Source organism: Carcharhinus amblyrhynchos, chromosome 15 (genome assembly GCF_965287045.1).
Source record: "Carcharhinus amblyrhynchos chromosome 15, sCarAmb.v2.hapA, whole genome shotgun sequence".
NCBI classification, from domain to species: domain Eukaryota; kingdom Metazoa; phylum Chordata; class Chondrichthyes; order Carcharhiniformes; family Carcharhinidae; genus Carcharhinus; species Carcharhinus amblyrhynchos.
In genome coordinates, this window is record NC_137338.1 from 70,295,183 (window position 1) to 70,321,314 (window position 26,132).

The following is a 26,132-nucleotide window of genomic DNA, read 5'->3' on the forward strand; positions in this document are numbered from 1 at the left end:
CCCTCCCCGCCTCCACTCTCCCTCCCCGCCTCCACTCTCCCTCCAACTCCGCCTCCCCTCACCCCTCCATTCCACCTCCAAACTCCCACCATTCTGCCTCCAGTCTACCCCACTTCCACCTCCACTCTCCCCCTTCACTCCGCCTCCAGCCTGTAACATCAAGTTGCTGTCCTAATTTGTTTTCAGTTCACTTTAAAACTTTATTTCTTTCCCACGTTGATGATGTTCCTTTAATTCACAAAACCCGACCTCAACACAGGGCCCTGGAATACTTGCAGCCAGTCCCCACAACACAGGGATTGGGTAGAGAATGGGGATGTGGTGCTGCTCTCACTGTAGATTGACCACTTCCATGTTTCAAAATGGCGCCAGAGCATTGTGCCTCTTTACAAACTGTGTGTGATCCAAGTTGTATGGACAGCATGCAAAACAATACTTGGTACAGGTGACAATAATAATTCAAATCAAATTGTTGCAAAGTCAAGTTTTATAAAGGTGTAAAAAAAATTGTAAAAATGTTAGAGGGTAAAAAAACATTGTGGTGTCCCTTTAAATGCTAGTGTTTTGTTTCGGTGCTCGGAAGTTTAAATTGCAAAGTACACACCGAGTCCCAGACTGAAACATTTGTATCTAAGGCCAGGGATGCCTTGGTAACAGGTTTCAGGCATTTGAATTTTACCCAATCAATTTAAAACAGGCACTCGGCTACCAAGAACCTGTACGATTTGAATTTGACGGTGTTGACAAAACCAGGCCAATCCTGTTATAAGAAAATTGAGCGGTCACCACAGGTATAAAAGAGAGTGCAGGGGAGGAAAAGCTGGAATTAGGAACTGCCGCCCCTCGAGCTACGACTGTAACATTACATTCTGCATTCACTCGTTTCCTTCTCTATGAGCGGTATGTTTCTGGCCTCGGGTGAGTAGAGCTTGCACATTCTCCCAGTGTCAGGCTGATTCCGGGGATGAGGAGAGATTGACTAGGTTAGGGTTGTTTTGGCTGGAGTTCAGATGAATGAGGGGGGGATCTCATAAAGACTCATAAAATTCTACCAGGTCTAAACAGGGTAGATGCAGGGAGGATGTGCCTGGTGGTGGAGGAGCCCAGAACCAGGGGTCACAATCTGAGGATTCAGGGTAGACCATTTAGGACGGAGGTGAGGAGACACTTCTTCACGTAAAGAGTGGTGAGCCTGTGGAATTCAATACCACAGGAAATAGTTGGATGTATTCAAGAGGTGGCTTGATGTAGCACTTGGGGCAAATGGATAAAGCACAGACAGTTTACAGATTACTGATTAGAATGCGAATGTTTACACCTAACCTGCTGTTCAAGTCTTAAAGTGGCTGACAATGTGAGTGGAAGGAGTACTGATCACAGGTTAAAGAGATGTGTATTGTCTCCAGACAGTACAGTAAGTGAGGTTTTGCAAACCCAGGCAAGTCACGGGGATTTCAGATAGTGCGACATGAACCCAAGATCCCTGTGCTGTTATATGCTCTGTCTGAGGCCAGAACTCTCCATTCACCTGACGAAGGGGCAAATCCTGAAAGCTAGTGAGTTTACTATCAAATAAATTGGTTGGACTTAAACCTGGTGTTATCAGATTTCTTACTGTGTTTACCCCAGTCCAACGCCGGCATCTCCACATCAGTCTAACAGTGCCAGAAGTTCCAGCAGCGAGGACTGGGACTGCGAGTAGTCTCCGGTATTCCCTAGGTGCTAGGAGTTCCATGGACCAGGTAAGTCTCGGAATCCCGGCCATTTAGCCTATCGAGTCTGCACCGATACTCTGACAGAGTATCTTACCCAGGTCCTCATCCAACCCCCATCCCCATTTTAACCCTACAGATTTACCATGGCTAATCCATCTAACCTACACATCTTTGGATATTAAAGGACAATTTAGCGTGGCCAATCCACCTAACCCGCACATCTTTTGAGCATGGGAGGAAACTGGAGCACCCGGAGGAAACCCACGCAGACACAGGGAGAATGTGCAAACTCCACACCCAAGTCCGGAATTTAACGCAGGTTCCTAGCACTGAGAGGCAGCAGTGCTAACCACTGTGCCACCACGGCGCCCTTAAGTGTGGGAGGGGTGGATGCCTGGGTGGGCAGAGGAGGGTGAGAATGTCAGTGGACAGGCCATAGAGGGAGGAAGCACCCTGAGAGGTGTGGGGGGGGGGGGCGGTGCGGGGAGGGACAGCATCCAAAATATGAAAGGCGGCCATTGATTGTGGCATCCTTACCCCTTTCTACACGAGCCCCACTAGCCTCCCCTTGACCAGAGGGAAAATTGCTGGACTCAGAGCTGGACGCAATACTACAGTTGACACGAAACCAGTGTTTCATACAGCTTTACTAGAAGTTAGAACTTGTGATTAGATCAGAGGGTCAGCAGTTGCTATATTGATTTAACAATGCGGTTACTCTGCTGGGTGTGGGATGCACATTTCCAGAATCATTCATTTAGTCATTTCAATCCCCGTTTTAACTAATAAAATGGGAAAATGTGGAAGAACGCTTAACTTTCAATGCTTAACCCTTGGAGATACCTCTCCCTTCACTCCAGCCTGGGCTATTTCTCCTTGTTTCATTGGCGTTCGTTGCAATATTTATAAACTGTCACTCACATCATAATTTCTGCTTCCTCCAGGAACTCATCCGTTGACATTGAGCCTTCCTTTATCATCTTCACGGCCACATCGTACTTGCCTTTCCACTTGGCCAGTTGGACCACTCCAAACTGCCCGCTTCCCAACTCCTTCACCAGGGACACTTCATCACGGGTCAGCTCCCATTTCACTGAAACACAAACACGGCTGGTAAACAAAACCGACTGAGCCTTTCACCAGAAAGCAAGTGACTTCAGTTAACTCCACTAATATTGGAGTTTATTCCGGAAAACCCTCCGAATACTGACTCTGGAATGGCAGATAATTACCAAGTACTCACACTGTGCATCTTTCTACAGGCAAGCTCAGTAATGAATGATAATTCCAATGAGTTTGAAATCCAATTTGTTTTTGTATACAGTACAAACAACACCAAGATTTCAATCATTTTTACTGCTGAGTGAACAGTGATGGATTGGATACAGTCCAAATCCCTACTTGTTCTCACATAATGTTGTAAGATTATTAACTCCATATTAAACGTTGCAGTATTTGGTAGAACCTTACATTACTATCTCAGCTGAAGAACACTCTATCACTCGCTCGGTGCTGTCACTCTGACAGGCCAACCCTGCCTTAATACAGCACCCCCCCACCTCCCCCCCACCCCCCACCACCCCCCCCCCCACCCCCCCACAATACTTTCTCCATACTGCTTCTCCATTCAATGCTAAACATCTAACAGAGCAGAACTCACTCAGAACTGTCCCCCCAGTACAGCAGCAATCACTCAACTGTCCCCCCAATACAACAGTACTCCCTCAGAACTGACCCTCCAATAGTGCAGCACTCCCTCAGAACTGCTCCTCCAACAGTGTAGCTCTCCCTCAGAGCTGCACCTCCAACAGAGCAGCTCTCCCTCAGAGCTGTTCCATTGATAAGAAAGATTTCTCAGTATTGTCCCAGCCACAGTACAACAATCCCTCAGTGCTGACCCTCTGATAGTGCAGCACTCCCTCAGTACTGACCCTCTGACAGTGCAGCACTCCCTCAGTACTGACCCTCTGACAGTGCAGCACTCCCTCAGTACTGACCCTCTGACAGTGCGGCACTCCCTCAGTACTGCTCATCAGATAGTGCAGTGCTCCCTCAGTGCTGACCCTCTGACAGTGCGGCACTCCCTCAGTACTGACCCTCTGACAGTGCAGCGCTCCCTCAGTACTGACCCTCTGACAGTGCAGCACTCCCTCAGTACTGACCCTCTGACAGTGCAGCACTCCCTCAGTACTGACCCTCTGACAGTGCAGCACTCCCTCAGTACTGACCCTCTGACAGTGCAGCGCTCCCTCAGTACTGATCCTCTGACAGTGCAGCACTCCCTCAGTACTGACCCTCTGACAGTGCAGCACTCCCTCAGTACTGACCCCCTGACAGTGCAGCGCTCCCTCAGTACTGACCCTCTGACAGTGCAGCACTCCCTCAGTACTGACCCTCTGACAGTGCAGCACTCCCTCAGTACTGACCCTCTGACAGTGCAGCGCTCCCTCAGTACTGACCCCCTGACAGTGCAGCGCTCCCTCAGTACTGACCCTCTGACAGTGCGGCACTCCCTCAGTACTGACCCTCTGACAGTGCAGCACTCCCTCAGCACTGACTCTCTGACAGTGCAGTACCCCCTCAGTGCTGACCATCTGACAGTGCAGCGCTCCCTCAGTACTGACCCTCTGACAGTGCAGCACTCCCTCAGTACTGACCCTCTGACAGTGCAGCGCTCCCTCAGCACTGACCCTCTGACAGTGCAGCACTCCCTCAGTACTGACCCTCTGACAGTGCGGCGCTCCCTCAGTACTGACCCTCTGACAGTGCAGCGCTCCCTCAGCACTGACCCTCTGACAGTGCAGCACTCCCTCAGCACTGACCCTCTGACAGTGCAGCACTCCCTCAGTACTGACCCTCTGACAGTGCGGCGCTCCCTCAGTACTGACCCTCTCACAGTGCAGCACTCCCTCAGTACTGACCCTCTGACAGTGCGGCGCTCCCTCAGTACTGACCCTCTGACAGTGCGGCGCTCCCTCAGTACTGACCCTCTCACAGTGCAGCACTCCCTCAGCACTGACCCTCTGACAGTGCGGCGCTCCCTCAGTACTGACCCTCTGACAGTGCAGCGCTCCCTCAGTACTGCCCCCCTGACAGTGCAGCGCTCCCTCAGCACTGACCCTCTGACAGTGCAGCACTCCCTCAGTACTGACCCTCTGACAGTGCAGCACTCCCTCAGCACTGACCCTCTGACAGTGCAGCACTCCCTCAGTACCGACCCTCTGACAGTGCAGCACTCCTTCAGTACTGACCCTCTGACAGTGCAGCGCTCCCTCAGTACTGACCCTCTGACAGTGCAGCACTCCCTCAGTACTGACCCTCTGACAGTGCAGCACTCCCTCAGCACTGACCCTCTGACAGTGCAGCACTCCCTCAGTACTGACCCTCTGACAGTGCAGCACTCCCTCAGTACTGACCCTCTGACAGTGCAGCACTCCTTCAGTACTGACCCTCTGACAGTGCAGCACTCCCTCAGTACTGACCCTCTGACAGTGCAGCACTCCCTCAGCACTGACCCTCTGACAGCACAGCGCTCCCTCAGTACTGACCCTCTGACAGTGCAGCACTCCTTCAGTACTGACCCTCTGACAGTGCAGCGCTCCCTCAGTACTGACCCTCTGACAGTGCAGCACTCCCTCAGTACTGACCCTCTGACAGTGCAGCACTCCCTCAGTACTGACCCTCTGACAGTGCAGCGCTCCCTCAGTACTGACCCTCTGACAGCACAGCGCTCCCTCAGTACTGACCCTCTGACAGTGCGGCACTCCCTCAGCACTGACCCTCTGACAGTGCAGTACCCCCTCAGTACTGACCCTCTGACAGTGCAGCACTCCCTCAGTACTGACCCTCTGACAGTGCGGCACTCCCTCAGTACTGACCCTCTGACAGTGCAGTACCCCCTCAGTACTGACCCTCTGACAGTGCAGCGCTCCCTCAGTACTGACCCTCTGACAGTGCAGCACTCCCTCAGTACTGACCCTCTGACAGTGCAGCACTCCCTCAGTACTGACCCTCTGACAGTGCAGCACTCCCTCAGTACTGACCCTCTGACAGTGCGGCGCTCCCTCAGTACTGACCCTCTGACAGTGCAGCACTCCCTCAGTACTGACCCTCTGACAGTGCAGCACTCCCTCACTGCTGACCCTCTGACAGTGCAGCGCTCCCTCAGTACTGACCCTCTGACAGTGCGGCGCTCCCTCAGTACTGACCCTCTGACAGTGCAGCGCTCCCTCAGCACTGACCCTCTGACAGTGCAGCACTCCCTCAGCACTGACCCTCTGACAGTGCAGCACTCCCTCAGTACTGACCCTCTGACAGTGCGGCGCTCCCTCAGTACTGACCCTCTCACAGTGCAGCACTCCCTCAGCACTGACCCTCTGACAGTGCGGCGCTCCCTCAGTACTGACCCTCTCACAGTGCAGCGCTCCCTCAGTACTGACCCTCTGACAGTGCGGCGCTCCCTCAGTACTGACCCTCTGACAGTGCGGCGCTCCCTCAGTACTGACCCTCTCACAGTGCAGCACTCCCTCAGCACTGACCCTCTGACAGTGCGGCGCTCCCTCAGTACTGACCCTCTGACAGTGCAGCACTCCCTCAGTACTGACCCTCTGACAGTGCAGCGCTCCCTCAGTACTGACCCCCTGACAGTGCAGCGCTCCCTCAGCACTGACCCTCTGACAGTGCGGCACTCCCTCAGTACTGACCCTCTGACAGTGCAGCACTCCCTCAGCACTGACCCTCTGACAGTGCAGCACTCCCTCAGTACTGACCCTCTGACAGTGCAGCACTCCTTCAGTACTGACCCTCTGACAGTGCAGCGCTCCCTCAGTACTGACCCTCTGACAGTGCAGCACTCCCTCAGTACTGACCCTCTGACAGTGCAGCACTCCCTCAGCACTGACCCTCTGACAGTGCAGCACTCCCTCAGTACTGACCCTCTGACAGTGCAGCACTCCCTCAGTACTGACCCTCTGACAGTGCAGCACTCCTTCAGTACTGACCCTCTGACAGTGCAGCACTCCCTCAGTACTGACCCTCTGACAGTGCAGCACTCCCTCAGCACTGACCCTCTGACAGTGCAGCACTCCCTCAGTACTGACCCTCTGACAGTGCAGCACTCCCTCAGTACTGACCCTCTGACAGTGCAGCACTCCTTCAGTACTGACCCTCTGACAGTGCAGCGCTCCCTCAGTACTGACCCTCTGACAGTGCAGCACTCCCTCAGGACTGACCCTCTGACAGTGCAGCACTCCCTCAGTACTGACCCTCTGACAGTGCAGCGCTCCCTCAGTACTGACCCTCTGACAGCACAGCGCTCCCTCAGTACTGACCCTCTGACAGTGCGGCACTCCCTCAGCACTGACCCTCTGACAGTGCAGTACCCCCTCAGTACTGACCCTCTGACAGTGCAGCACTCCCTCAGTACTGACCCTCTGACAGTGCGGCACTCCCTCAGTACTGACCCTCTGACAGTGCAGTACCCCCTCAGTACTGACCCTCTGACAGTGCAGCGCTCCCTCAGTACTGACCCTCTGACAGTGCAGCACTCCCTCAGTACTGACCCTCTGACAGTGCAGCACTCCCTCAGTACTGACCCTCTGACAGTGCAGCACTCCCTCAGTACTGACCCTCTGACAGTGCGGCGCTCCCTCAGTACTGACCCTCTGACAGTGCAGCACTCCCTCAGTACTGACCCTCTGACAGTGCAGCACTCCCTCACTGCTGACCCTCTGACAGTGCAGCGCTCCCTCAGTACTGACCCTCTGACAGTGCAGCACTCCCTCAGTACTGACCCTCTGACAGTGCAGCACTCCCTCAGTACTGACCCTCTGACAGTGCAGCACTCCCTCAGTACTGACCCTCTGACAGTGCAGCACTCCCTCAGTACTGACCCTCTGACAGTGCAGCACTCCCTCAGTACTGACCCTCTGACAGTGCAGCACTCCCTCAGTACTGACCCTCTGACAGTGCTGCACTCCCTCAGTAATGACCCGCTGACAGTGCAGCACTCCCTCAGTACTGACGCTCTGACAGTGCGGCACTCCCTCAGTACTGACCCTCTGACAGTGCAGCACTCCCTCAGCACTGACCCTCTGACAGTGCAGCGCTCCCTCAGTACTGACCCTCTGACAGTGCAGCACTCCCTCAGTACTGACCCTCTGACAGTGCAGCGCTCCCTCAGTACTGACCCCCTGACAGTGCGGCACTCCCTCAGCACTGACCCTCTGACAGTGCAGCACTCCCTCAGTACTGACCCTCTGACAGTGCAGCACTCCCTCAGTACTGACCTTCTGACAGTGCAGCGCTCCCTCAGTACTGACCCTCTGACAGTGCAGCACTCCCTCAGTACTGACCCTCTGACAGTGCAGCACTCCCTCAGTACTGACCCTCTGACAGTGCAGCACTCCCTCAGTACTGACCCTCTGACAGTGCAGCACTCCCTCAGTACTGACCCTCTGACAGTGCAGCACTCCCTCAGTACTGACCCTCTGACAGTGCAGCACTCCCTCAGTACTGACCCTCTGACAGTGCTGCACTCCCTCAGTAATGACCCGCTGACAGTGCAGCACTCCCTCAGTACTGACGCTCTGACAGTGCGGCACTCCCTCAGTACTGACCCTCTGACAGTGCAGCACTCCCTCAGTACTGACCCTCTGACAGTGCAGCACTCCCTCAGTACTGACCCTCTGACAGTGCAGCACTCCCTCAGTACTGACCCTCTGACAGTGCAGCACTCCCTCAGTACTGACCCTCTGACAGTGCAGCACTCCCTCAGTACTGACCCTCTGACAGTGCAGCACTCCCTCTGAACCTCCCATTAACAGTGTAACTCTCCAGCTTTGTTGCTGTCCATTGGAGTGTCCGTCACCCAATGCCATTCTCTTTAGGTACAGTGCAGCACTGAGGGACAAGGGGGATCTGGAATCAGTGATCGGATTTGTCAAGTATTTCGTTGTTGACGGTGTGTGAGCGTTACTGGCAACTGCAGCATTTTATTGCTTATCCCAAATTGAGAAGGACAGTTTTAGGATATAATTGCGGGTTTCACTGCCTGGGCTGACTGAGTGTGAGATGATGAACTGGAACACAGTGTGAGTTAACTGTGTGGATTCACTCTGTGGGATCACTGTGAGAGCTGATCTGTCATCAGTAAGAAGAGAGTTTCTTAGACCCATTTATACCAGGATTATAAAACTCGCAGTTTCATCCTATGCCCTGATGGCTCTAGTTCCTATGTAAGACCAAAAATTAGGCATCGAGAAATGACTTGGCACTCAGTTTCGATTCGATTTCAGGCTTTCTGAAAGAATGTTCTTTGTAGGTACATTCATTACCATCAATGGAAATTGGAACCTTATTAGTTTCAGTTGAAGCAGGTTGTCGAAGTCTTGTAACCAACCCTAAACAACAAGAAAACAATATGGTGATGATCAGATAAAGAAAGTGATTGAATATCCATAAGCTTATTTAAATCTCATTCGCGAGCCCCGGACTCTATCGTCCATGCTCACTTACCCTTACTTGCTCACTCCTTGAGGTCCTCACCAGTGAGGATCACAGATGGTTCCCAACAGGGACCAGAGGCAATGGCCTAAGCATTGGGAATGAGGCCATTAAAGACCGCTGGGCATTGGAGAGCAAGGCCAGGCACTGCCCCTTTGGCAGTGCCAGCCTGACAGTGCCTGCTTGGCACCCTGGTACTTTTGGCCTGGTATCTTGACACTGCCAACCTCATATCCTGGCACTGGGCAGTGCCAAGGGATGAAGCCTGGGGGATAAGGGTGGAGTCTGAAGGGGCAGAGCCATGGCAGGGGTCAGAGCTATGACTTGGGGAGCTCTGCATGGGTTGGTGGGCGAGGGGAAGAGAGTATTCTGCATCGGGGGTGGGAATCGGTAGGGGCAGTGATCGGCAGGGGGTGGTGGGAGCAACAATTGGCCGGGGCAGTGACCAGGGTGGGGGGTGATGTCCTGCGGGGGGAAGCAATCGTTGGGGATCATTTCTGGGGTGTGATCGGGGGGCATGCGGGAGTGACAGTGTAGTGGGAGATGGGGACACCTGCGCAATGGCACCTTCAGAGCTTAGCAGCTGACTTCCCGGCATAAACAAGTTGTACCCACTTCCCCTGCCAGCGAGGATCTGGGCTCTTTTATCTTTCAAAGTACCGTAGGATTGCGTCCGGGAGCTTGTTCAAAGAATTAACGCGATTTACTCCCATTTTCACACTCGTTCAGCGCTTGGAATGTTTTTGGTAAGATCGCCCTCATTGAAATTACACGAACATCAATTGTGAGAGGGTTCTGTGACCAGGGGTAGAATATTTCGAGAACATAGGGGCCATTCAGCCCCTCAGGTCTGTCTGCCATTCAATGAGTTATACCTGACCTGATTCTATGGCTGGAGTTCTTTGGCCGTTCAGGCCCTGGCCACTGCTGCCAGCGGGAAGGGAGAGTTTGGTGCTTAGTCAAATCTCCGTTCACTGCAGTGGGATGAGAAAATCCCAGCCATGGGCGGAATCAGAGAATCGGGCCCACATCCCTGCTAATAAGTCCTCAGAGGCTGTGGGTTTCATCCCACAGTCCAAAATTCCTTTACTTACAAGACCCAACAACACTATACGGAGCACTCTTAGTGTGCAGTATTCATCCGGGGTGCCAGAGGAACTGACACTACTATTTGATTAGACCATCAATTTGGCCTTTAAGCAGGAGTTCATATTCTACAGGCCAGCTTTAATTGCCTAATTAAAATTGTTACACAAAGATATGTCCGTTCTAGCTGTCTGAACTGGAACTATTCATTGAGGGAGCATCTATTTCTTGTTGTGGAAAGGGTATACCACTTAGCACATGAACAAGAGCTTCCTAAATTCTCTCCAAAATGGCGTGGCTCTGACCCCCCCCCTTTTGCTCCCAGACTCCACCATCTGTGGGAAAGGTTTCTCTGCAGCCTAATAGCTCCTTTCAAATCCAAAAAAACTTCAATTAAATCATCTTTTAGTCTTCTTTCTCTTTGGGAGGACAAGACCAGTTTATGTCACGTCTGGCTCTCTAACCATGGGACACCTCGTAGCATTCAGGTGAATCTGTGTTGCATGTATATAAGGTGCCAGGAACTGTACAGAGTTCTCGAACAAAAACACTGTGTGAACTTTCCTGGGACCCCTCGGGGTTCTATGTTTCCTGCGCTCTCTTTCCCTCAGGCCCTCTCTGCTCAAACCCTCCGCTATTACATTCCTCCTGGCTTTCACTTACTGTGTTTGCCATTCCATAAGGAAATTCACCCATCCTTCCACCCTACACCCCTTAAATATGACCTCATTCTCAGATGGTTGGGCCATTGCGAAAGGTCCTTTTCTAGTTGACGTATCTCTTGTCACATCAATGATCTCCCTTCATGACAGTAACTCATTTGGTTGGCAGAGCCTTGCTGTTCATAGCGCCAGGGACTGAGGTTCAATTGGGTCACTGTCGGTCAGGAGACTGCATGTTCTCCCTGTGTCTGTGTGGGTTTCCTCCCACAGTCCAAAAGATGTGCTCTTAGGCTGATAGGTGTAACAAATTGTCCCTAAATTATTCTCCCCTGAATCTGGTTTCCAATGGGGGTACCATAAGCATAGACACGGGTCAAGGGAGGTGTAGGAAAAATACATTGTTAAGTTGGCGGCGCGGGCTCGTTGGGCCGAAGGGCCTGTTTCCCGTGCTGTGTTGTTCTTTGTTCTTTGTTTATGTGCTGGTTAGGTGCATTGGCCATCCAAATTCTCCCTCAATGTGCCCGAACACACGCCAGAATGTGGATTTTCACACTAAATTAATTGCAGTGCTAATATAAGCCTACTTGTGACACTAACAAATAAACTAAAAAAAACATGATTTTTAATGTTGTATTTTCTCAAAGGATATTCCAGTGAATTTGTGCTGTGTTTAATATTTAATGCCCCAATATCCTTGCAAAACTGTTTGTTATTGCCACAAATGTGAGCACACTGGGATTTTACATGGATTCCCCATTACTTAATGACTCTTTGTGTAACCACAGTATTTCACAGCTTTGTCATGTGTCTCAATTTGGAGTTCCCTCTGCACTTTGAGACCTCAGTTTCATTTCTTTCTTTCTGAAATGCCTTTAAACATTACCTGCTGAATTGTGCTGGTGATAGTGAATCACTTCTGGGATTGTGTCAAACAAATGATTCTCTGCCACGTAGTACTTCCCTTCGGCTGTGCGACGGATATGATAATGTCGGGTTGTTCCGTTTTTACTGCTAAGAATAGTCAGGCAAAATACATTGATCAAAAAATACTTCAGTCAAATTGTCATCCTTTTCTTTACAATTCAAAAAAACCCTGAAAACCCAAAGTCCTACAAGTTTTGTTAATAAATGCAAATTGCAGTGTGAGTGAATGTGTGTGTGAGTGAAGGTGAGGGAGGGGGGGTGATGTGTAGGCACGCACTGTCTTACCGGTGAAGCCTCGGCAGAATAAATTTCTTCTGATTTCCAATGTGAAGGCTGCGTCAATTTGGAGAGAAAAGGCTTGTTTGATATGCAGCAGTCTCATTTCGCAGTAACACCCTTTCTGTCTGAATGCAACGTTTGGCCAATTTAGTCACCCTTACCATCAGTGCTGTAGAATGGTGTTATATATTTAAAAGGGTTGCAGGTTGCTTTAAGGGCTGATCACATGATTGGATGGTGACGTCATTCGGGTGTTGCCACAGGCTGCTGGTTTACTTCCAGTTTTGTAGCTGGTGCAGTGCAGAGAGCATTTCTTTCAATAAAATCTGCTATGTGTTAGCTTAAATTTACATGTGCAAAAACCCACAACCCCTAACATAGTTAGGACATTACAAACAGAATATGGTCCACTGACTAATGGCAGCAAGTAAAGGAGCAGAAATGACCATTTTCTTGAGATTGAGCCTCAGGCCTTCCTCAAGCGACAAAATTTGGTAGCTATTCAGCTATGAGATCTTACAATCGCAATTCCCATTTTTTAGCCTCCCATTGAAATTTCCTGTGCCGCTACGCTATTCGACCAGAGCCGTGGGGCAGAAAGGTCGTGCCCACTGTTTTTGATCCCTATTTGCGATGCCAAAGCATATAAGGCCATGGAGCAAATGCTGGAAAATGGGATTAGAATAGTTGGGTGGTTTGTCTTTGGCCAGCATTGACATGCTGGGCTGAAGGGCCTCTTTCTATGACTTTATGATGACAAACTCTGTTCCACATCCACTATTCCTGTCCCTGTAACTACCTTTAGCTGAACAAGAACTTCACAATCTTGGTGTTGAGCTCAAACCCAGTTGAGTTTCTAATTACATCTCCCCACAATCAGCAAGGCTGCCCAATTTCACTCCAACTACCCTGTGGACCAACAATGCTTCAGCTTATCCGCTGCGGAGATCCTCATCTATGCCTCTGTTACCTTTGGGTTGGACTATTCCAACCCTCTCTTGGCCAGCCTCCCATCTTCCACTCTATAATGTCTTAGCTCATCCAAAATTGCTTCTTCCACCTTGAATTGCCCCAAGTCTCATTTGTCTATTACCCTGTGTTCATTAACACAGCTCCCAGTCAGACAATACATTTACTTTAAGATTCTAATCCTTGGTTTCAAACGCCTTGCCCTGAACCTTCCCTCCCCCATCTGTGTAGCCCATCTCTGAGAGGCTAGGTAGATTCTGCCCTCGGTTCCAATTCCAGGCAGTCCCAGGCTTGGTGAAGAGAAAGGTCCTCCATCCTGTACAGCTATTTGTAAAGGCAAAGTGGACTGTTCACTCTATCTTTTTTATCAGCGGGCATGCATGCGTGTGCCAGTGTCAGTTAGTCTCTGTGGACCAAATAAATGGGGCTTTATCTGTTCATTTGGATTGAAATGAATACTTACTCCAGGGCCTTGGTGAAAATTGATACCACATATCCATCACTCTGACTCGAGTCTCGTACAAGGTACCCGCCCTCCTTCCCCTACATCAGAAACAAGTTGTAGAGTTACATACAGTCACACAGGTCTATAAAATAGTGAGGGGTCTAGCTCAGCTAGATAGACAACATCTTTTCCAAAATGTAAGGGAGTCTAAAACTAGAGGGCATAGGCTTAAGGTGAGGAGGGAGAGGTACAAAAGTATCCAGAGGGGCAATTTCTTTCACACAGAGGGTAGTGAGTGTCTGGAACAAGCCGCCAGGCGTACTGGTAGAGGCAGGTACAATTTTGTTTTTTTTAAAAAGCATTTAGAGTTACATGGGTAGGGCGGGTATAGAGAGATATGGGACAACTGCGGGAAATTGGGACTAGCTCAATGATAAAAACTGGGCAGCATCGATAAGTTGGGCCGAAGGGCCTGCTTCCATGCTGTAAACCTCTATAACTCTATGACATCATTACATTATATACTAAATGACCTGATCGTTCATTCATCAACAGTTTGTCATTGTATCTTGAGCACAATGATGAAGCTGATGGTAATCTCTGTTACTGATGTGCCAGTTTCAGGGCAGATACAAGATTAAACGTGGTAATCTAAGAGCAGCTGTCTGAGAATCTCCTCTCCACCGTCAATTTTGTTAAAACACCATCTCCCTCTCTGCCTACTTTTGAAATGTACTGAATGGCATGAACCTGTGATATTTGTCCAATTGATATAAACTGAACTCACCACAGGATGTCGTCAAGCTATTTCATTGCATGTACCCTTTTAACAACTTCATATATGTGTAAGACTGTCAATGAACCCTCTTTGACATTGAAAAACTATTAAAACTAATGTAGAATCCCATTCCTTCCAAATGGGAAATACATCAGAATTGTTCCAAAACAAATACTTTTATTTCGCATCTCTATATTTCTCTTTGAATCCAATCTTTCTTCCTCTTTGTATTTGATTTGATGTTGAATCATCCACTCTGGATTCCATGTCATGGCGACACAAAGGTTAGCACTGTTGCCTCACAGCATCAGAGACCCGGGTTCAATTCCAGCCTTGGGTGACTATCTGTGTGGAGTCTGCACATTCTTCCCATATCTGCATGGGTTTCCTCCAGGGGCTCCGGTTTCCTCCCACAGTCCAAAGATGTGTGGGTTAGATTGATTGGCCATGCTAAATTGACCCTTAGTATCAGGGGGATTGGCAGGGTAAATACATGGGGTTACAGTGATAGGGGCCTGGGTGGGATTGTGGTCAGTGCACTGTAGGGATTCTACGTAGCTGGTTCTCTTTGTGTACATCAACAGATATTTTCCCCAAATAACATGCATTCTTATTTACTTGGGCTGGGATTTTCCACACCCCACTACAGTGTGTTTTACCATGACGGAGAGAGCTATGTATTGGCCACCAGCAGGATCTTCTTGTTCCACTGCAGTCTGTAGTGCTTTACATGGTTCAACTGCCCCATGCCAGGAATTCTACTGCCAGGCTCGCTTTTAGCAGGACCAGAAGATCCCGCTGGCAGGAAGGATTGGAAAATCCCACCCTTGGTCTTGTGAAAAGATCAGCTAAGTTTGGAATTCACAGCGGATGCAAGGCTGAGACTGGTGAGGAGAGTATGAATGGGAGATGGGGGGGGGATAAGGAGTTTGCTATAAGGTGGCTTTGGTCCTCAAGCACATTAGAGATTTCAGCTGAGCTGGCCCGTATGTGACCATCAGGGTTTGACCAGGGGGGAAACAGAATGATAGAATTATACAGAAGCCATTCACGTCATCATACCTCTATTGGTTCCATCAAAGGGCTATTCTTTTAATGGTTAGCACTACTGCCTCACAGCGCCAGGGTCCTTAGTTCAATTCCCGGCTTGGGTCACTATCTGTGTGGAGTCTGCACCTTCTCCTTGTGTCTGTGTGGGTTTCCTCCAGTGCTCTGGTTTCCTCCCACAGTCTGAATGACGTGCTGGTTAGGTGCATTGACCCGAACAATGCTGGGGTGGGGCGACGAGGGGATTTTCACAGTAACTTCATTGCAGTGTTAACGTAAGCCTACTAATAAATAATCTTTAAACTTTCTCGATAGCCCTGCAAAGTCTGGCCGATGGAGCTAATTGTGAAGAAAAAACAGAAGTCCAAAGATGTGTAGGTTAGGGGGATTGGCCGATGGTAATGGGGATAGGATAGAGCGGAGGGCTTGGGTGGGATACTTTTTCAGAGAATCAGTGCAAACTTGATGGGCCAAATGTCCTCTTTCTGCACTGCAGGGATTTTACGGATACTATAGAAGCATATTGTTTAAATGGTAAGAGATTTCAGTGCTCTGAGATGTAGAGGGATCTGGCTGGCCTAATGTATGAATCACGAGATCAGTATGCAGGCAAGTAAGGAGGAAAGCTAATCAAATGTTATTATTTATTGTGAGGGGAATCAAATACAAAAGTAGGGAAGTTATGCTTTAGCTGTACAGAGTATTGATGTGACAACATCTGGAGTACTGTGGACAGTATTGGTCTCCTTGCTTAAGGAAGGACATATAGATGTTGGAAGCAGCTCAGGAAAGGTTTACCAGACTAATACCCGGAATGGTTGGGTTGTCTTATGAGGACGGGCTAGGCGGGAGTTCAGAAGAGGTGCTTTGATTGAAACATATAAGATTCTGATGGGTATTGACAGGGTGGATGTGGAGAGGATGTTTCCTCTTGTGGAAGATTCTAGAACTAGGGGCCACTTTATAAAAATAAGAAGTTGCCCATTTAAAACAGAGATAAGGATTTCTTTTTCTCTCAGAGGGTTGAGTATCTTTGGAATTCCTTTCCTCAAAAGGCAGTGGAAGCAGAGTCTTTGAATATTTTTCAGGCAGAGGTAGATAGATTCTGAGTAAGCAAGGGGGTGAAAGGTTATCAGGAGAGGCAGGAATGTGAAGTTGAGGTTAAAATTAGATCAGCCATGATCTTATGGAATGGCAGTGCAGGCTCGAGGGGCCAAGTGGCCTACTCCTGCCCCTAATTTGAGTATTTCTATAGATCTTCTCCTTCAAGCATTTATCCAATTTTGTTTCGAACTTTATCAGTGCATGGTGGCACAGTGGTTAGCACTGGGACCAAGATTCAGTTCCGGCCTGGGGTCATAGTGTGGAGTTTGCATGTTCTCCCCTTGTCTATATATGTGTGTCCTCCGGGTGCTCCGGTTTCCTCCTACAGTCCAGAGATGGCCATGCTAAATTGTCCCTTAGTGTCCCAAGATGTGTAGGTTAGATGGGTTAGCCATGGGAAATGTGGTGAGTTACAGGGATAGGGTGGGGCAGAGGGCCTGGATAAATTCTCTGTCAGAGAGTCAGAGCAGACTCTATGGGACGAATGGCCTCTTCTGCACTGTAGGGAGTCTATTATTTGCTTCCACCACCCTCCCAAACAGTGCAGACCAGATCACAGCAACTGGATCAGTAACAATAAACGCTTCAAGATGTTGCCTCTTCTACTTTTCCCGATGATTTAAATGTGTGCCTTTTTAAAAATGTATTCCTTCATGGAAAATGGGTGTCACTAGCAAAGTCAGCATTTGTTACCCTAACTGCCCTTGAAATGAATGGCTTTCTGGACCATTTCAGAGTCAACCACATTGCTGTGGCTCTGGAGTCACATGTAGACCAGACAGGGTAAGGATAGCAGATTTCCTTCTCTAAAGGACAGTAGTGAACCAGGTGGGATTTTACAACTATCAATGGTCTGTGACCAGCTTTCAATTCTAGATGTTTTTAGGAACTGAATTTAAATTCCATGGGCGGTCTTACATAAGAAATAGGAGCAGGAGTAGGCCATCTAGCCCTTCAAGCCTGCTCCGCCATTCAATAAGATCATGGCTGATCTGAAGTGGATCAGTTCCACTTTCCTGCTTTCTCCCCATAACCCTTAATCCCCTTGCCTACCAAAAACCTATCTACCCGTGACTTAAATATATTTAGCGAGGCAGTCTCCACCACTTCAACGGGCAGAGAATTCCAGAGATTCACCACCCTTTGAGTGAAGAAGTTCCTCCTCAACTCCGTTCTAAACTGCTCCCCCCTTATCTTGAGGCTGTGCCCTCTAGTCCTGCTGTCCTTTCTAAGCAGGAAGAATCTCTCTACCTCTACCCTATCTATCCCCTTCATTATCTTATACGTCTCTATAAGATCCCCCCTCAGCCTTCTAAACTCCAATGAGTACAGACCCAGTCTATTTAGTCTCTCTTCATAGGCCAACCCCCTCATCTCCGGTATCAGCCTAGTGAACCTCCTAGTGGGTTTTGAACCCTTGCCTCCCAAAGAACCAGCTTGAATTCCTGGATTACTGGTCCAATGACATTACCACTACCCCTCTAGCTAGGAGTGGGTTTAGATCAGTTATCTGGACGGCTGGTTCACGACATAGAGTTATACCAGCGGTGCAGGTCCCATACCAGCTGAGGTTATTCATAAAGACCCTGCCATCTCAACTTTGCCCCTTGTCTGAGGTGAGTGACCCTCCAGTTAAAATCACCACCAGTCAGCTCTCTCCCTTAAATGAGAAAGCAGCCAGTGGTGATCTGGGACTATGGTGACTTTTGCCCCATTGTCCCCCGAACCATCTTCCAGTTCCACACTCTCCTGCCACGCTTCTCCTTAAACCGACGGTTCTGAACACCTCCATCAAACCTCTTTGCTCTGAGGGGACAATAACCCCAGTTACTCTCCAAGTTACTGAAGACTTTTGCTGCCGTTTTGGTCAATCTCTCCTACATTCCCTCCAAGTTTGACGTCCTTTCCAAAGTGCGGAGGCCCAATTTGGGTGTAACACTGGGATGAACCAGAGAGATGGTAAAAATAACAATGTGGTTTGTGCAGTAGAATGGTACAATAATCCTGCTTCGAAGAAGACCATTCAGGCCGTCATCCTGCGCTAGTTTACTAAAAAGAATATCAACAACATAAGCGAGTAGATAAGAAGAAAGCAATTCGGAATAGGAAAGTGACTGTGTTCCAAAGCTATAGCTACACGGATGATAAAAGCAGGACAATATTTGTTCTATACTTTTTTGTGTACGCAGCCCTGGTTAAGTTTTGCATGTAATTATAGCGTAGATTTGTAAATATTAACTGTCTGTAAACAAACATAAAAGCAGTTTGAACTGGATTACCATTTGTTTGAGAAGTTGTTCAGCTTTAGCTCGTGCTAATGGCCCCAAATACCACCTAAAAGCAGGAAAAACACATATTACTGAGGAGGAACTGGAAAAGCGAGCTCCAAGTTATAGACACATCATAGAAAGGATTCTTTCTGGTTCTATCACAGCTTGGTATGGCTCCTGCTCTGCCCAAGAGCACAAGAAATTACAAAGGGTTGCAATCGTAACCCATTCCATCACGCAAACCAGCCTCCCATCCATTGCCTCGATCTACACTTCCCACTGTCTCAGCAAAGCAGCCAGTGTAATTAAGGATCCCACGCACCCCGGACGTTCTCTCTTCCGCCTTCTTCCGTCGGGAAAAAGGTACAAAAGTCTGAGGTCACGTACTCACCAACTCAAGAACAACCTCTTCCCTGCTGCCATCAGATTTTTGAATGGACTTACCTTGCATCAAGTTGATCCTTCTCTACACCCTAGCTATGACTGTAACACTCCATTCTGCACACTCTCCCTTCCTTCTCTACGAACAGTATGTTTTGTCTGTACAGTGCGCAAGAAACAATACTTTTCACTGTATACCAATATATGTGACAGTAATAAATCAAAATAAGTATTTTACACAGTAGATTGTTCTCATCTGGGTGTACTGCCTGTAGGAGTGGAGGGAACAGATTGAAAAGGTTGGGAAAAAGATACAAAAGTCTGAGAACACATACAAACTGACTCAAGAACAGCTTCTTCCCTGCTGCCAACAGACTTTTGAATGGACTTACCTTATATTAAAGTGATCTTTCTCTACACCCTAACTATGACTGTAACATTACATTGACAGCTCGACAGAGGGCAACACAATGATACAGTGGTTAGCACTGCTGCCTCCTAGCTCTAGGGACTTGGGTTCAATTCCAGCCTTGGGTCACTGCCTGCGTGGGGTTCTTCCCACATCTGCGTGGGTTTCATCTGGGAGCTCCGGTTCCTCCCACAGTCTAAAGATGTGTAGGTTAGGTTGATTGGCCATGTTAAATTGACCCTAGTATCGGGGGGATTAGCAAAGTAAATATGTGGGGCCTAAATGGGGTTGTGGTCAGTGCAGACTCAATGGGCTGAATGGCCTCCTTCTGCACTGTAGGATTCTATGGTTAGGCACTCTCCTTTCCTTTTCCCCTGTGTACTCTATGTGTGGTATGCTTTGTCTGTATAGTGTGCAAGAAACAATACTTTTCAATACTTGCGACAATAATAAAACAAATCAAAAGTGGCAGTGCTGGTGTTGAATTAACATCACAAGTTCTGACTAATGTTACAACTTGTCCACTCTGCAGAATTCTACATGGTCTTAACATTCACCCTTCACACCCTCACCAACATGGCACACAACATATCCCGCAGCAGACACGTGTGTGCACAGAACAGCCACTTTGATTCCAAAACAGCACCAGTCATATTTCCCAGCCTCTGGGGTGACACGGTAGTTAGCTCTGCTGCCTTACAACTCCAGGGACTCAGGTTCAATCCCAGCCTCAGGTAACTGTGTGGAGTTTGCATGTTCTCCTGGTGTCTGCGTGGGTTTCCTCCTGGCGCTCCGGTTCCTCCCACGTGTGGGTTAGACTGAATGACCATGCTCAATTGTCCCTTACTGTCAGGGAGATTAACAGAGTAAGTATGTGGCATTATGAGGGTCGGGCCTGGGTGGGATTGTTGTCGGTGCAGGCTTGATGGGCCAACTGGCCTCTTTCTGCACTGTAGGGATCCTATGAATCAATTCCACAACTTGGAGAATCTTACGGACAAACAGTCATGTGCCATTTTCACTTACACATAGTCCTCCACTTTATCCGACAGTTTTGGTGGGTCGATGGATTCAGTGTTGCTTGTTTTGCTAAAAGAAAGAGACAAAAGGGACAAACTCAGGCGTACTGAATTGGTTACATTCAGAACAATATTAATTATAGGGTGGCCATCAAATTCCTCAACAGATCCAGGGAAATATCAGCCTCCCATCATATTCGATATTGCAGAGAAAAGAGACAAGCTACCTAAGCTTCTTGTCTTACTCTCGTCGGGAGAGTTTGCCAATAGTGAGGGGGACAACAATTTATACTGCATGGGAAGAGTGTACCAATTGTCACAACAGGCAAAGTAATGGCCATACCCAACGAGCCGTGCTTGCAAAACTGAAAAATATAATGTCCACCATTAGGTTTGAGTCTGTGAATGAACAACTCTTGCTAAATAATGCTGATTGTGCTAAGAATGACACTGAAAACAATTGTAAAATTATCAGACAGGCTCACAGTGTAGTTCTCCAAGTCATTAACTTACTTACCCATTAAGTGCAGCAGAACAAGTTAGGACTGGAGTAAGTAAACATTTGGTGTTGTGATAACTGATAATTACTGCCAAACAATCTCTCCGGCCCTGATATTTTAATTCACTAAGCTTCATTGTCTCAGAAAATTGTTAATGTTTTTTTGAAAGTTGAAAATCAATTTATTTTAAACTTTTGTCTGTCTCTGATCCCACTGCAACTTCCCCAAGAAATAAAGCTTTGATAAAGGGTCGTCTGGACTCGAAATATCGGCTTTTTCCTCTCCTCACAGATGCTGCCAGACCTGCTGCGATTTTCCAGTATTTTTTCTTTTGTCATCTTTCTCAATCTTTATTTCACTTCCTGCAAATGATTTAAATTAAATTTAAATTCTCTGGCTCGTCCGTCTTTGTTTAGACTCTGCAGGCCCTATTTTATCACTTTGATTCCAATTGCTGGGTGGACTTGAAACTGGGAACGTTTCCGATCTATTAGACCCATTCTCAGGCGCTCCATTATGCACTCTGCCTGGAAAAATATCAGCGATTCCGGATTGCCCTGCACAAGCCTGTGGGAGGGGTTTATAATGCGCCCATTATCCTGCAACTCCAAATCGGCGCGTGTAAACTGTGCATGTGTACAAAAAACATAGAATGATGCACCCCTGCCATAATGCCTCCTCCTGGCCCCCACAGACATTACACACCCCCACAACATTACTGATCCCCTTATCCCCCCCCCATCCCATCCACCACCCAGCTCGATCATGGGCCTCTTCCACCCTTCCCCCTCACTGATCACACACAGAGTGACAGCGGATCCCCCTTCCCCCTCACTGATCACACGCAGAGTGACAGCGGATCCCCCTTCCCCCTCACTGATCACACACAGAGTGACAGCGGATCCCCCTTCCCCCTCACCGATCACACACAGAGTGACAGCGGATCCCCCTTCCCCCTCACTGATCACACACAGAGTGACAGCGGATCCCCCTTCCCCCTCACTGATCACACACAGAGTGACAGCGGATCCCCCTTCCCCCTCACTGATCACACACAGAGTGACAGCGGATCCCCCTTCCCCCTCACTGATCACACACAGAGTGACAGCGGATCCCCCTTCCCCCTGACCAATCACACACAGAGTGACAGCGGATCCCCCTTCCCCCTCACTGATCACACACAGAGTGACAGCGGATCCCCCTTCCCCCTCACCGATCACACACAGAGTGACAGCGGATCCCCCTTCCCCCTCACCGATCACACACAGAGTGACAGCGGATCCCCCTTCCCCCTCACTGATCACACACAGAGTGACAGCGGATCCCCCTTCCCCCTCACTGATCACACACAGAGTGACAGCGGATCCCCCTTCCCCCTCACTGATCACACACAGAGTGACAGCGGATCCCCCCTTCCCCCTCACTGATCACACACAGAGTGGCAGCGGATCCCCCTTCCCCCTCACTGATCACACACAGAGTGGCAGCGGATCCCCCTTCCCCCTCACTGATCACACACAGAGTGGCAGCGGATCCCCCTTCCCCCTCACTGATCACACACAGAGTGACAGCGGATCCCCCTTCCCCTCACTGATCACACACAGAGTGACAGCGGATCTCCCTTCCCCCTCACAGATCACACACAGAGTGACAGCGGATCCCCCTTCCCCCTCACCGATCAAACACAGAGTGACAGCGGATCCCCCTTCCCCCTCACTGATCACACACAGAGTGACAGCGGATCCCCCTTCCCCCTCACTGATCAGACACAGAGTGACAGCGGATCCCCCTTCCCCCAACTGATCACACAGAGTGACAGCGGATCCCCCTTCCCCCTCACTGATCACACACAGAGTGACAGCGGATCCCCCTTCCCCCTCACTGATCACACACAGAGTGACAGCGGATCCCCCTTCCCCCTCACTGATCACACACAGAGTGGCAGCGGATCCCCCTTCCCCCTCACTGATCACACACAGAGTGACAGCGGATCCCCCTTCCCCCTCACTGATCACACACAGAGTGACAGCGGATCCCCCTCTTCCCCCTCACTGATCACACACAGAGTGACAGCGGATCCCCCTTCCCCCTCACTGATCACACACAGAGTGACAGCGGATCCCCCTTCCCCCTCACTGATCACACACAGAGTGACAGCGGATCCCCCTTCCCCCTCACTGATCACACACAGAGTGACAGCGGATCCCCCTTCCCCCTCACTGATCACACACAGAGTGACAGCGGATCCCCCTTCCCCCTCACTGATCACACACAGAGTGGCAGCGGATCCCCCTTCCCCCTCACTGATCAGACACAGAGTGACAGCGGATCCCCCTTCCCCCTCACTGATCACACACAGAGTGACAGCGGATCCCCCTTCCCCCTCACCGATCAAACACAGAGTGACAGCGGATCCCCCTTCCCCCTCACTGATCACACATAGAGTGACAGCGGATCCCCCTTCCCCCTCACTGATCACACACAGAGTGACAGCGGATCCCCCTTCCCCCTCACTGATCACACACAGAGTGACAGCGGATCCCCCTTCCCCCTCACTGATCACACACAGAGTGACAGCGGATCCCCCTTCCCCCTCACTGATCACACACAGAGTGACAGCGGATCCCCCTTCCCCCTCACTGATCACACACAGAGTGACAGCGGATCCCCCTTCCCCCTCACTGATCACACACAGAGTGACAGTGGATCCCCCTTCCCCCTCACTGATCACACACAGAGTGGCAGCGGATCCCCCTTCCCCCTCACTGATCACACACAGAGTGACAGCGGATCCCCCTTCCCCCTGACCAATCACACACAGAGTGGCAGCGGATCCCCCTTCCCCCTCACTGATCAGACACAGAGTGACAGCGGATCCCCCTTCCCCCTCACTGATCACACACAGAGTGACAGCGGATCCCCCTTCCCCCTCACTGATCACACACAGAGTGACAGCGGATCCCCCTTCCCCCTCACTGATCACACACAGAGTGACAGCGGATCCCCCTTCCCCCTCACTGATCACACACAGAGTGACAGCGGATCCCCCTTCCCCCTCACTGATCACACACAGAGTGACAGCGGATCCCCCTTCCCCCTCACTGATCACACACAGAGTGACAGCGGATCCCCCTTCCCCCTCACTGATCACACACAGAGTGACAGCGGATCCCCCTTCCCCCTCACTGATCACACACAGAGTGACAGCGGATCCCCCTTCCCCCTCACTGATCACACACAGAGTGACAGCGGATCCCCCTTCCCCCTCACTGATCAGACACAGAGTGACAGCGGATCCCCCTTCCCCCTCACTGATCACACACAGAGTGACAGCGGATCCCCCTTCCCCCTCACTGATCACACACAGAGTGACAGCGGATCCCCCTCTTCCCCCTCACTGATCACACACAGAGTGGCAGCGGATCCCTCTTCCCCCTCACTGATCACACACAGAGTGACAGCGGATCCCCCTTCCCCCTGACCAATCACACACAGAGTGGCAGCGGATCCCCCTTCCCCCTCACTGATCACACACAGAGTGACAGCGGATCCCCCTTCCCCCTCACTGATCACACACAGAGTGACAGCGGATCCCCCTTCCCCCTCACTGATCACACACAGAGTGACAGCGGATCCCCCTCACTGATCACACACAGAGTGACAGCGGATCCCCCTTCCCCCTCACTGATCACACACAGAGTGACAGCGGATCCCCCCCTTCCCCCTCACTGATCACACACAGAGTGGCAGCGGATCCCCCTTCCCCCTCACTGATCACACACAGAGTGACAGCGGATCCCCCTTCCCCCTCACTGATCACACACAGAGTGACAGCGGATCCCCCTTCTCCCCCCTCTTGATCTCGGACAGGGAGCGCTTATCGCCTGTCTAGCTGGAGTGCCCCAAATCAGATTTTTGTAAAGTATATCTGTTTCGCCCTGATTCTGAGTGGGCGAACGTAGTGCTAAAGAGAGAAGTGCCGGGAAGGTTGGACACACAGCCCATTAAGTCAATTCAAATGTATTTAAGATGCCGTTGTGTCCATTCTGGGTGCAGTCCTGATCACAGCAATTTTCGGGTCCTGGTAAAGGGGGGCAGTGACGTGGAGGCGGATTGCACTATTCGCCTCACGTCTGACTTTATCAAGTTTTTGCGCCCAAAAACAGGCGCAACTTGATGTCAAAAATCGAGCCTTGTGTGTCTCAGCAATGGCTCAAAGTGCCGCGCTATCCCTTAGCCCCCATTCTCACATACGCCAGAGATTCTCTTCGCTGGGCTCTGTACAGGGTCAGGGATGATGTGGAGATGCCGGTGTTGGACTGGGGTAAACGCAGTAAGAAGCCTCACAAACACCAGGTTAAAGTCCAACGGGTTTATCTGGTAGCAAAAGCCACTGGCTTTAGGAGCGCTCGTTGCCCCACTCCCACTTACCTGACGAAGGGGCAGCGCTCTGAAAGCTAGTGGCTTTTGCGACCAGATAAACCTGTTGGACTTTAACCTGGTGTTGTGAGACTTCTTACTGGGTGAGGTATGCCATTGAAAGAGTGGAAAAGCACTCAGCAAGGAGAATGGCCATTGATGTTCCTGCACTGATGTAGTAATTTACAACAAATGCACCCAGTGTAATAATTGTGAATACAACCTTCAAAATAATATCACCATACCTGCTTTGTTCACTGCTCCTGTCATTCCCTGCCAGGTAATCGCATGGAGCATATCCTTCTCTCCTATAGACCAAAAGATATCATCCATTTCAAAACAAAAGGCCCATTTCAAATTGATTTACTTCCTTTTTGTGAACTCTCGGAGGGAAATTTTGGAGAGGTGTGGGGGGTTTCAACTGCAAGGCTAGCTGGAGCTCCACGTAAACTCTTTTCGAGACAGCCCACCATATCTCAGGCCAGCGGTGGTCCCAGGTCCAAGGACTCCAGGCGTGGCAGTCCTGCCAGCCGAGTCGCTGGCAACTCTATTGAAGGGCAGTGCCGTCAGCTGTCTGCTGTTGTTACCTACCCGAGGCTCAGGATCAATGCTCGGGCTAAAT

The 26,132-nt window shown here is 50.0% G+C and overlaps 1 protein-coding gene across 1 annotated transcript in view; it reads right to left on the reverse strand.

Annotated features, from left to right (window-relative positions):
• Positions 1-26,132, reverse strand: part of LOC145352883 (cytoplasmic tyrosine-protein kinase BMX-like) — an 81,139-nt gene that overhangs the window by 22,927 nt on the left and 32,080 nt on the right. Inside the window, 7 exon segments of the mRNA XM_080203186.1 lie at positions 2,637-2,808; positions 9,050-9,115; positions 11,850-11,977; positions 13,602-13,681; positions 18,792-18,846; positions 20,599-20,661; positions 25,756-25,818. Coding sequence (XP_080059312.1) covers positions 2,637-2,808; positions 9,050-9,115; positions 11,850-11,977; positions 13,602-13,681; positions 18,792-18,846; positions 20,599-20,661; positions 25,756-25,818 — 627 coding nt within the window.